The 12,593-nt window shown below is 46.3% G+C and overlaps 1 protein-coding gene across 1 annotated transcript in view; it reads left to right on the forward strand.

The window, feature by feature from the left end:
* The window catches only part of EIF3B (eukaryotic translation initiation factor 3 subunit B), a 28,770-nt gene extending 16,524 nt beyond the window's left edge, over nt 1-12,246 (forward strand). The window contains exons 10-19 of the mRNA XM_008050509.1: nt 327-537; nt 2,136-2,208; nt 3,707-3,829; nt 6,259-6,337; nt 7,160-7,298; nt 8,339-8,464; nt 8,997-9,074; nt 9,524-9,632; nt 9,765-9,883; nt 10,638-12,246. Of these exons, the coding sequence (XP_008048700.1) occupies nt 327-537; nt 2,136-2,208; nt 3,707-3,829; nt 6,259-6,337; nt 7,160-7,298; nt 8,339-8,464; nt 8,997-9,074; nt 9,524-9,632; nt 9,765-9,868 (1,042 nt within the window). The 3' untranslated portion in view covers nt 9,869-9,883; nt 10,638-12,246. The remainder of the gene's footprint in view (nt 1-326; nt 538-2,135; nt 2,209-3,706; nt 3,830-6,258; nt 6,338-7,159; nt 7,299-8,338; nt 8,465-8,996; nt 9,075-9,523; nt 9,633-9,764; nt 9,884-10,637) is intronic.
* Nucleotides 12,247-12,593: the final 347 nt, after the last annotated feature.

Consider the following 12,593-nt stretch of genomic DNA (forward strand, 5'->3'; position numbering starts at 1 on the left):
AAAAAAAAAAAATTGCTGGGCGTGGTGGTTTAAGCCTGTAATCCCAGCACATTGGGAGGCTGAGGCGAGAGGATTGCCTGAGCCCGTGGGTTCAAGACCAACCTGGGCAACATGGTGAGACCTCATCTCTACAGTAAATCAAAAAATTATCTGGGCGTGGTAGCGCACACCTGTAGTTCTAGCTACTTGGAAGACTGAGGTGGAAGGTTTGCCAGAGCCCAATAGGTTGACGCTGGGGTGGCCGTGAGTGTGCCACTGCACTCCAGCCAGGGCAATGGAGTGAGACTCCAACTCAAAAAAAAAAAATTATTTTCTTTGTTCTGCAGAGACTTTTCTTGGTCTCCTGGTGGTAACATAATCGCCTTCTGGGTGCCTGAAGACAAAGATATTCCAGCCAGGGTCACCCTGATGCAGCTCCCTACCAGACAAGAGATCCGAGTTAGGAATCTGTTTAATGTCGTGGACTGCAAGCTACATTGGCAGAAAAATGGAGATTACTTGTGTGTTAAAGTAGATAGGACTCTAAAAGGTACCCAGGTAAGTAGATGACAGTGGGAATAGGTTATTTCTCAACCTTAGCTCTTAAGTAGCTATCGTACTATTTGGCAGATGTTAATGGATTTTTAAATTCAAATTGTGGGTTATTTTGAGACCTACCTGATAACAGCTGACAAGCCTTAGCCAGGGATCTTGTCACATTCTAGCAAAAGAGTGTAATTTTTTAAAATAAAACTTGAATAGAGAATACATTCACATAATTTAGCATTCACAAGGGGATACAGTAAAACCTCCAGGCACCTAGCTTTCTTCTATATTGTTAGTTAAAATGCGTATATTACTGTTTTTAAGCACAAAGACTAGCATACTCTACGCTGTTCTTCCTGCACCCAGATTATTTTTTATTGTATCGTGTAATATTTACCTGATCAAAAAGTTGTCTGCATTTTTCTTCTAATAGAAGTATTGCTCTTCTCTCTACATTGAAACAATTTTTTATTGAGATACAATTCACATACCATAAAATTTACCCTTTAAAGTGGTGTGCCAATTCAGTGGCTTCTAATTGTGCAGCAACCACCAACTTCGGAATGCTTTTCCTCACCTAGAAAGAAGCATCGTGCCCATTAGCACTCACTCCCCATATTCCCCAGTTTCTGGTACCCACTATTCTCTATGGATTTCCCTATTCTGGACATTTCATGTAGGTGGAATCATACAGTAGGTAGCCTTTGTGCCTGACTTTTTTCATTGAGCATGTTTTCATGGCTCATCCGTGTTTTTGTTTTTTTTTGTAAATTTTTTTTATGAGTTGGAGTCTCACTCTGTCACCCAGGCTGGAGTGCAATGGCACGCTCTTGGCCATCACAGCCTCTACCTACTGGGTTCAGGCGATCCTTTCACCTCAGCCTTCCAAGCAGCTGGAACTAGAGATGTGCACCAGCACACCCAGCTAATTTTCTGATGTGTTGTAGAGACGAAGTCTCGCCATGTTGCCCAGGCTGGTCTCGAGCCTGTGGGCTCAGGCAGTTCCCTCGCCTCCGTCTCCCAGAGTGCTGGGGTCACAAGCTGGAGTCACCGCGCCTAGCTTCGTCCATGTTCAGCGTGTGTCCGGACTTCCTTTTAAGGCTGAGTGATAGTCTGTGCTGTGGATAGGCAACATCTTACTTACCCATTCGTTCATTGGTGGACATTTGGGTTGTTTCCACCTTTGGCCGTTGTGAATAGTCAGCGTGCTGCTTTTTGATGCAAGTACTTCTTGAAAGTCATGACTGCAGGGTATTCCACTGTCTGAAATGGCTTAGTCCGCCCCCACTGGTAGACCCTTATGGAGACCTCGGGACTTTGGTATGTCAGTTGCAGCCAGACTCCTTGGACCTGTTGGGGTGTGAGCATAACCGTGAGTGCAGTTCCTGGAAGTGGGATCTGGTCAGAGTAAATACACGTGCACATTCCCGAGAGACTGTTCTGATTCATGCCCCCATCAGCATTGGGTGCTTGCTGCGTCACTTCAGATGTCACGTGTGTTTGTCAGACACATAGATTTTATTAGGTTATCAAGTTGTCCTTGGATTTAAGCCTTTTTTTAAATGCTTTCAGTGTCCAGACTATCACCCTTCTCCATTTTTTTAAAACAGGGTGTTGTCACAAACTTTGAAATTTTCCGAATGAGGGAAAAACAGGTTCCTGTCGATGTGGTCGAAATGAAAGGCAAGTTTTATTTTTGTCACTTTCAGTTGAAAGGCTTTGTGTATGCTATTTTATATTTATCTTTTAGAACTTTAGTGTGAATTGATGGCCTGAGCAATGTGGTCAGGACAGAGCATGCTTGCAAGTGTTTTATGTTTTTTCATCCTTTTCAACAGCAGTCTCTTAGTTTGTCCAATTGCTAACTGATGATCCCCCACTTTGCCTCCGCATCCATATGACATATCTCAGAGGAACCAAGGGCCCTAGTCATTTTTCACACATAGGAGCACATGTGCAGGAACATGTTTTCATTCCATGTTCAGGGGACACAGCAAGATATGGTGGCTTGTCTTACAAGCAGAGTACATGGTCTCGGTAATAGAGCTTGTTCTGAAAACTTCTAAGAGTGTATGCTTATGTTTTGATTGTCCCTTGAATGAGTTACTGGTTGTGTGCAGTACCAATTTTTCTTTTTGACTTATTTATTTACTTTTTTAAAGATGAAGTCTTGCTGTATTACTCAAGCTGGTCTTGAACTCCTGGTTTCAAACAGTCCTCCTGCCTTGGTTTCCCAAGGTGTTCAGATTACTGTGCCCAGCCAATTTTTCTTTATAATGCAAAAATACATTAATGAGTATTTTAGAAAGCTAATTTTTTTTTCTTTGAATTGGAGTCCCACTCTGTCATGCAGGCTGGAGTGCAGTGCTATGCGCGTGGCCACCGCAGCCTCAACCTTCTGGGCTCAGGCTATCCTTCTGCCTCAACCTTCCAAGTAACTGGAACCATAGGCGTGCTACCATGCCCAGATAATTTTTTTTTTTGGTAGAGATGAGGTCTCAACAAGTTTTCCAGGCTGGTCTCGAATCCCTGGGCTCAGACAAGTCTCACCTTGACCTCCTAAAGTGTTGGGATAACAGATGTGAGCCACTGTACCCAGCCTAGAAAGCAAATTTTATTTCACTTGCTCAAAAATAGTCAATTGACTTATGAAACCCACTTAGTACTGTTTCTGTCTTTAGGTAGAACATTTTGCCTGTGTTTTGTTTGCTTAGTATTTTTTTGTTGTTTTGTTTTGCCATGGAAAAGAAGAGAAAGGAAGAGGAAAATACAGAGATGAGAATATGTGAAATCTGGCCACCCTGTCAGGGTAGAAAGACAGGTCACTGAATTCTACTGTAGGCACAACACTGAGTGGTAGAAAGGTGGTGTCCACAAGTGCCCCAGACCTCGGGCTCCCCATAGTACCTTGTGGGCATGACTCCTAGTTAGCGGAGTGGTTCCTGGTCTGCCGAGGGTAGAGTTTCACAGGTGTCTTCTAACACTAGTGGAATAAGATGCTTCTATAATGCTAGTGTATCTTTTCTTGCTATTCCTTACTCTAGGTTCCTTTTAATGAATTTAAAAATTTGGGGGAGCATTTCTCTGGCTTAAAAAAAAAATCAGTGAGCATTTAAACTGGTCTGGAATGTTGTATTCATAACTGGCCAAAAAGGGAGCTGACTGTATTTGTTGATTATAGAAACCATCATAGCCTTCGCATGGGAGCCAAATGGGAGTAAGTTTGCTGTGCTACATGGAGAGGCTCCACGGATATCCGTGTCTTTCTACCATGTCAAGAACAACGGGAAGATTGAACTCATCAGTAAGTTGTCTGGCCCCATCTCCCAAGCAGATGGGCCGCCTTTCCCTGACAAGTTAGCATATATAACGAGACACGGTCACTGCTCATCAGTGAGTATCTGACCGTCCTAGGAACACTACTGATCTGGCCTGAATTCACACGGAGATAGCCCACCATGGGCTCACCTGATACAAATGAGTGATGGAGGATGGCGAGGACTCACTTGAGCATGCCACATCTCAGAGCTCAGGCTTCTGTGAGCTCCTGTTGGGACCTTAGATTTGTTGTATTATTTTTTTGAGTTGGGATTTCACTCTGTCTCCCGGGCTGGAGAGCAGTGGCACAATCAACAGCTCCCTGCAGCCTCAACCTCCTGGGCTCAGGCAGTCCTTCTGCCTTAGCCTCCTGAGTGGCTGGGACTACAGGCACGTGCCACTATGCCTGGCTATTTTTTGTACAGATGAGGTTTTACTATGTTGCTCAGGCTGGTCTCGAATTCCTGGGCTCTAGCAGTTCTCCCACCTTGGCCTTCCACAGTGCTGGGATTATAGGCATGAGCAGACAGTACCTGGCCTGCCCTTAGATTTAGTGTTTCTGAGACTTTCATTCTCTGCCATTGTTTTGTGTGAAGTCTTTTCTCTTGTGGTTGTTGCTGCTGTCTCTGGACTTGGGGGTTCCTCCTTGTGGACATGCCCCACCCCTCCTCTGGGTTGGGTCCCTCTGGCCTGTTTGCAGGACAGACTGCAGAGCTGTGGTGTACAGCTGCCCTGCCCCCGTGCCCGGCTTCCACACTGCACCCACCAGGCCTCGCTCTCCTTGGTGACTGATGGCTGTCGTCTCTCACAGCAGCTACGCACCTTTGCTTCTTGCCCAGGCAGGCTCTCCGAGACATCTGTTTCTCTTTCTCCTTGTGTCCTTAGCGCTTCATGCAGAGGCTGGTGCCTGACAGAGACTCTGTAGCTACAGGAGAACTGAGTGAGTGAGTGTGGCTTCCTGAGCAGTTTTGCTTGTGTGGCAGCTGTAAGGCAGTATCAGGCTATGTTCAGCACACTCTTGGTCCTTCACACAGGACTCTGGCTGCCTGGTGCTCTGCCTGCATAGCCCTGGGATTATTCCGGTAGCCAGGAGGGGTATGTGCACCTTAGTGATACCTTTTCACAAGATAATCCCATAAATAATTTAGTTTTCACTTTGCTGGAGCATAGGAATGGCTGTGGTAGAATCAGTTGACTGTGTGTCATAAAATTGGTTATTATTAATTCCCTTTGATATAAAAAATGTGGGCTATTACAGAAGACTTCTGTTATACCTTGTTATAAAGTAGGTCATAAAACAGTAAGTAAAAGAGCCTCCTCCCTTCTGAAAGTTGTGCGTGATGCGTCTTTCTCGAGACCCTTGTGAGTGCTGACTCGTCGCTTGTGCTCCACGGCGTGTTTGTGGCTGTCGGGGCCTGTGTGCTTACACAGGTTTTCTTCAGGCGGGTCTGAGAGCCCTGCTCCTGCCTTCCCACATCCCGTCTCCCTGTCTGTCCCATGTTTCTTCTTTGAATCTGCTGCAGGCTGAAACGAAAGATACCCCAGATTGTTAGCTCTATCTGAAATGCAGTGAGTGTACTCTGAAAGGAGACTTGGAGCCCAGGATAAGCTGACCTTCAGTTCAGGGTCGGGGTTCCTTCAGGAAGTAAGGAGTCAGTATTTGGGATGATGATAAATGTGTAGTAAGTTCTTATGAACATACCACTTAAAAACACGTTTGTGCCACTAGAAGGGTGGCTTTTGCGCTGTTGAGCTCACACATCTCTCTGTCAGTCCACTTTCTGATTTAGAGTCACTGCAATAATGAATATCTAGGGGAATTCTTTGTCCAGTTACCTTGTGAAATTTATTTCGTTGTTTGTTTTTGAGTCAGAGTCTCACTCTGTCACCCAGGCTGGAGTGCAGTGACACAATCATGGCCACTGCAACTTCAGCCTGCTGGGCTCAGGTGATCCTTCCACTTTAGCCTTTCAAGTAGCTGGAATCAAAGGCACATGCCACCATGCCCTGCTAATTTTTTTTTATTTACTGTAAAGACAAGGTCTCACAAAGTTGTATAGGCTGGTCCTGAACCCTGGGCTCAGGCAATCTTCTCACCTCAGCCTACCAAAGTGCTGGGATTACAGACTTGAGCCACCACGCCTGGGTATCTTATGAGATTTTAAAAAGTAGTATTGTAGTTTTAAAATCCCCTTGCTCTGTTTTTTGGTTTTTTTTTTAAGTATGGATTGTAACTTCAGGTATACTTATTGATAGGTTTTCTGAAATTGTTTTTGGAAAGGCCCGTTTTTACCAGCTATGCCTGTAGGGGGCAGTGTGAACCCCTTGCCAAGCCCTTTGGTCTTGGCCCCACCTTGGCGGTGGAACCATTGACACAGACCTGTAATGTGTAATGAGTACTTTCTTTTCTTTCAGAAATGTTTGATAAGCAACAAGCAAACACCATCTTCTGGAGTCCCCAAGGACAGTTTGTGGTGTTGGCGGGTCTGAGGAGGTGGGTTTCTGTGGTCTGAGCCTGCCTGTGCGTCGTGAGTAGCGCTCTGCCTGCTGTGGCACAGCCATCACCCTGCAGCCTGTGCCTCACGCTTTTGGCTCTGAACCGTCAAGCGGTGCCCTTCTTCCTCGAGACTCTTGTTAGAGGGAATACTGTTGCATTGCGAGGATTATCCCAGTGCCAGTAGATGAGGGCATTATCATACCATGGTGTGTCCATCATGCTCCCAAGACTTAGGCCAAGACCAGGCAGATTAAAGTAATCACTCACAAATGCTTTCATTAGGCGACTGAGCAGACATGTCTGCATGTTGTAATTCCTTTGTGGTTAATCAAATACTTTCCCAGCAATCCAATTAGCCTCATATAAGTTCAATCCCATGTTTTCTGCAGGAAAAATATTTAATTGGATAGCTGTGTGACTGTTTTTACCTCTGTGGTTGGTGTAACTCTTGAGAATTTAAAATGGTCCTTCCCTTGATCCGTGACTGCACTGCTGTTCCCAGTGAATAGATAAAAATCTTGAAGAAGCTTCCAGCAGACACTTGTATTTTTGGAGGCTTGCCTAGCCTCGGATAACATTTCCTATTAAAAAAACAGTAACAGCAGATACATGCAGTACTTCCTGTGTGTACATCACAGGTCGTAATTCAGTAAATCTTCACACGGTGGCTGTGATTACTTTTACATTAAGGGTGAGGTGGCGGAGGCATGACTGTTGATGCCCGAGCCCACGTGGCCAGCTCCTTCAGTGCCTCTCGAGTGTGGAGTGTCAGGAGATGTGTGTCTTTGGGCAGAATGACGGCTGTGTTTGTCTCCACAGTATGAATGGTGCCTTAGCGTTTGTGGACACCTCAGACTGCACCGTCATGAACATTGCAGAGCACTACATGGCCTCCGACGTTGAGTGGGATCCTACTGGGCGTTATGTTGTCACCTCTGTGTCCTGGTGGAGCCATAAGGTACGGGGACCGTGTAGCCTTGCTGCAGAGTGAAACCAGGAAGTGCTGACTGGCAGCTGGCTCTTGTGCTGGCCTGGGACCTCAGGGAAGGAGCGCCAAACCTGGTCTTGACTCCCTCCCCTTTCCCCATCTCATCAGAAAAAACTTGAATTCTGTTCTCAACTTCTTGGGATCCTCATCTTTGTCTTTGGCAAAAGCCTTGAGGTTGGTGTTAGTGGAAGCAGGAGGAGGATTCTGGGATTGTTGAAAAGGCAGAGCTGTGTGCAGTAGCATACTGCTTGTGGGTGGTGTCTTATCCTAGGTCCCAAAGACCCTGAAAGAAGTGAGGATATGTTCCACATGAACGTCTTTCTGGGGAGAAGACCCATTAACAATTTATTGAGATTTTGACAGTTGAATTAGTTCATGTAAACAGAGCCTATGAGGTATGTTTAATGAGATAGTGATCTTTTAGGAATACCAGCTTGCCAAATATTATAGAAAAATCTTTGAGCAGAAAATCTTGAATAGAAATCTTTGCGTTTGGATCAGGATGTTGACCGCAGCTTAGGTCCAGATATGTCATGCAGTGGGACATACCTTTACACTTAAAGTCCTTTTCAACTGCTGACTACTGTTTTGAGTACACACACTTAGCTCCCAAGTGCTGCTCTTATAGCAAGGAGATTATGTGGAAATTAGGGCACTCATTCCTTCATTGAGAAAGTATATTAAAAAAAGACGAACTAAACAGTGTGTTTAGTGATATCATTAATTGTATTCTGGTTCAGGTTTCTTGCTATAGACAAGTAATGAACAGGCCTGTGCTTCGGTTAGCACTGTTCTAACTGCTGTATAGTCTGCATTCTGTAACTGATTACATAATCTATGAGGTTTTTTGTTCACTGTCTCCCCTTGCTGAGATGTAAGCTGAATGAAGGCAGGGAGCTTTGTTTGTTCACTCATGTGTCCCAAATACCATGGACCTTGTTTGGGTATTGAGATAGTTGGTGGTGTTGGCTCTGTTGACAGTAAAGGTTCTAGGACCCCTCTCTGTCTAGGTGGATAATGCATACTGGCTGTGGACTTTCCAAGGACGCCTTCTGCAGAAGAATAACAAGGACCGCTTCTGCCAGCTGCTGTGGAGACCTCGGCCCCCAACACTCCTGAGCCAGGAGCAGATAAAGGTCTGGCATCCCCTCCAGGTTCAGGGCGTGTAGAGGCGATTGTGGCATTAAAAGCAGAATAGTTGATTTTTTTGTTAGGGTGGTCATGGGTAGGGAATAGAAACATGACGTTTATAGAGACCCTTTGAAAAGATGCAGGAACAATGAAAACTAAATGGAAAATGGGAGTCTTAGGACAGTGAACTTAAATTTTCAGATTGTTTTAAGAAAGTTTTGCATGAGCTGGAGGGGTGGATAGAAAGATGTCAGTGCTACTAAAAAGTCCTAGTGGGATTAGAAGAGACTTGTCTGGGATTTACATAATTTTGATGAAATGGGCTGATGGTATTAGGTCAAGCTAAGAGGAGCGTTAAATCCCACAAAAGGAAGTCTGCCTTGACAGAGTGAAACTTGGAGAGGAGCATGTGGGAGCACTGGGGAGCCACATTCTACTAATCATTGAGGGTGTCATGTCACACCGGGAGCTTTGAAGATTGCGTTTGTGGTTCTTGCTTTGAATGTTAAATCCTGAGTGACTGGTCTTTTGTTTCAGCAAATTAAAAAAGATCTGAAGAAATACTCCAAGATCTTTGAACAGAAGGATCGTTTGAGTCAATCCAAAGCCTCAAAGGTGAGCCTCGTTCCTGGAACTAAGGGCCCTGCTGAAGACAGCCACATCTCCTGTCATGGCAAAGAACCAACATCAGGGCTGCAAGGGAGGGGTGCTGGTGTGTCTGCTCAGGAAGAAGCAGAAGAGTTGCTTCTACCTTAAAGAAACTGACTTGTTCTGCTACACGCCAGGGTAGACGCGGTGAGGTATTGAGGGTGGACACAGAACTTGGACCTGGCAGCCTCACTAGCCCTGTGGGTGGGCAAAGGTGGGAGGGTCAGCGTCAGAGATGGAAAAAGGAGAACGAATGGGTCAGCTGCCATTCCTGCCTAAAAGGTTCTCTTTAAGTGAAGTCTTTCTGATGCCATCTGATGAGGTGTGGGTTATTTGTGGCAAAATATTTTTACTGTAGCAAAGCATGATGGTGAATTAAGTGTTAGTTTGTGAACTTTCCTCCAATTTTTTTATAGGAATTGGTGGAGAGAAGGCGCACCATGATGGAAGATTTCCGAAAGTACCGGAAAATGGCCCAGGAGCTCTATATGGAGCAGAAAAATGAACGCCTGGAATTGAGAGGAGGTATCTTAGAGATTCTTCAGTAACCCAATAAGGAGGTGGTTCCTGTGGCCCCACTGGACTCTTGGCTGGCCCCTGGGCCATATCACGAGTGTGTACACCCTATGGGTGACCCTTGCTCTTTTGTCCCCTCAGGGGTAGACACAGATGAGCTGGACAGCAACGTGGATGACTGGGAAGAGGAAACCATCGAGTTCTTTGTCACTGAAGAAATCATTCCCCTTGGGAATCAGGAGTAATCTGGGAGCACCGTGGTAAGACTCTCCAGACAGGGACGGTCACTCTCCTGGCAGCTTTTTTGTACGGCTTCTATTACCCCCCTGGGTTAGAAAATACCTTGTTGAAGGGATGAGCAAAGATCTACCTTCTTGTACCCAGGATCAGTAGAACTTTGGGTGGAATATGAAGGGTATGGGAGCCAGCCTTGGACTGGCAGAGCTTTCTCTGAACGTGTAGGAGATGCTTCTTTGAGGTAGTGCTGGGTTACAAATGAGCTGTGGCCAGCTAACAGACAGTGCCCAGGAGGAGGAGGGAGGCCAGCACCTGATCATCTCCAGGTGTCCTTGCTAGTAGGCAGTCTGGGTGTGTCCACAGAAAGGAAGGTTGTCCTGGGCAGCCATGACTCCCAGTCCTGGCCAGTCACCAGTGTGTTCCAAGATACTAGTCTTCAAGATCTGGTGAGGTGTGCAGAGGGCACAGAGGCAGAGCCGTAAGACTTTGAGTGCTTGAGAAGTGCTTGGTTGCTGTGCCCAAGGCAGGGAACCATTCATGGCCAACATGAGCAAGTGCTGGTAATGCCTGGATATAGCTCTGTGGCAAGGCTGCTGCTACTGGTCCTGGGGCTGCGTGTCGACTCCAGCATCAGTCCACACAGGTCTTCAGGGTCCTTCCAGCTGTTCAGGATCTAGCGTTGCCATACCAGCTTATCCAGGAGGTGGGCCCCTGATGTTCTAGCTGTTTGCTCGTTAAGGGGCAGGACAAAGAGTAAACCTGGCTCCTCTGTTTCAGCGTCCCCCTATCTTGTGCTGGAACTGAGGCCATCCTCTTGCAGAAAGCCTACGCAACTCCTGAATTTATACCTGTGCTTTCTCTCACGCTGGACTGTGAATGCACCTGGGATTCTTCATCTTGACACATTTTTGTGCCTTTAAACCCCTGGTGTCCACAGTGGGGAGGTTTTAAGGCACTGCTTTCACTTTTTTCTTGTTTGGGGTTTTTTAATCAATACCACCAGTGTTTGCTACCTAGACTCTTACGCAGTGCTACCTGCAGGCACCTTTTTGTTCCTGCAGTCAGTGGTATACCCAAGGTGATCATCCACAGCTGAGCGATGTTTCTGTTCAAGAACTTTTGCTGTCCCGGGCATGGGCCAGTGCTGGGTGTCCTGGAGACCAGCCGGGGGCCGCGCACTGCTTGTGTCCCAGTGTGCTGTTCCCCTGCCATTAAGGTTGTGGCAGGTTCTCTCAACAGGTTGAATGTGGAAATAAAAGCAAACCTGTATGAAAAAGCTGTCTTTCTCCTCTCTTTGAATGTAGATAGTGACCTTGAACTTGGTGCCTATCTCCTTCCCCAGTGGTGAGGGCCTGCTTGCCAAGCCAGGCCTCCGCTGGGCGCCGTCACACTGGGTTGTACCGTGCACATCTGGCTGACAGTAGGATGGGAACATCCAGCCTCCTCCTCTGCTCTGTGTGTCTAGCTATGCATTAATCCAGTCAGTGCAAACCACAGTTTCTGTTTTTCTTGCTTTCATTGAAAACAGTGCTTATATTTTACCTGATGAGAACCCTTTAGACTTCCTTAGAGTTGGACACATTGGAAAATTTGTGTTGAGAGTGGCCATTTTAGCCATTACTACATGGTTCTTTTTGAATATTTAGTTTCTTTTTTCATGTTGAGAAGGGAGTGAACAAACACGTGTAATTTGAAGTCCATTTTTGTTTGTGATGTCTTTGTGCCCATCAGTGCCTTGTGAAATTGCAGTTTCTTCCACCTCCTTTTAAATCGTGGAACCTGCTGCTGAGCTTAAGCAGCACAGACAGGCACACTCAGTTCAAGCCAGAGGATGTTTGCAAACCCGAAGCAGTGTTTTGAGGTTGGCGGAGACACAGCAATGGACAGAGGGCAGAGGACAGAGGCAAAATGCTGGCCCTGAGAAGCCGGAGCACTGCTGTTGAGAGTGATTACCAGTCTTGGGATCCCCATGGACCTGTCTCGGAGTCTCAAGGCTGCCTGCCCCTGGCCGTCCATGGAGGCCTCAGAGCTGATGGGGTTCCCTGGTGTAAGGAAGGCACTTTGTGCTTTCCTTTCTCGTGAGCCTTACGTTTCTCTTCTCATCTGCGACTTTCCTAAAATCCTATCATTGTTGCAGTGCTATCATTTAGCTCTTCCTATGCCCTTTAGTACACATTTAGCCAGTAATTTTGTTTACTCTCATATCCTTTAAACTCCAGTGTGCCAAGAAACACTTTTTCTAGTTTCGTGGAAGGAAGAAAAAGGCATACAGTTCTATCGAAGCAACAGATTTTTATCAGAGGCTTTCAAATACTTAACTTTTCACTGTTTTAAACTTACTAGTTGTGTTTTACATAATTTGTAAATAAAGAGTTTCTGAAACACACGTGCCTGTTTTAACTTTTCTACCATAGAAATGGATTTCCTAGGGCCAGCCTTTTGTCGAGAGGGTTCCAGAGTGTTGGTGTCCCCAGTGCTCTGGACCTGGGGTCTTGGGGTGGGCCTGGGGCCCATGCTGCAGGCTTGGTCTTGATTGTATCTCTGGAGGCCAGAGGCAGTCATGACGAGAGTGCTGGAGCACCTAGACCTGTGTTCCATCAGGTGCCTTGGTCATATCCTGCAGCCTGGTCGTCGCTTTAGAGGGCGGGGACACACACTGGAGGGGTGTTCCCCCTGTGCTTCATTCATGTGGCAGGGACTTCCTGCAGCTCCACGTGGACCTGGGCGCCGAGG

This window comes from Carlito syrichta, unplaced genomic scaffold, assembly GCF_000164805.1.
Source record: "Carlito syrichta isolate Samal-C Ts95f unplaced genomic scaffold, Tarsius_syrichta-2.0.1 Scaffold148200, whole genome shotgun sequence".
Classification (NCBI taxonomy): domain Eukaryota; kingdom Metazoa; phylum Chordata; class Mammalia; order Primates; family Tarsiidae; genus Carlito; species Carlito syrichta.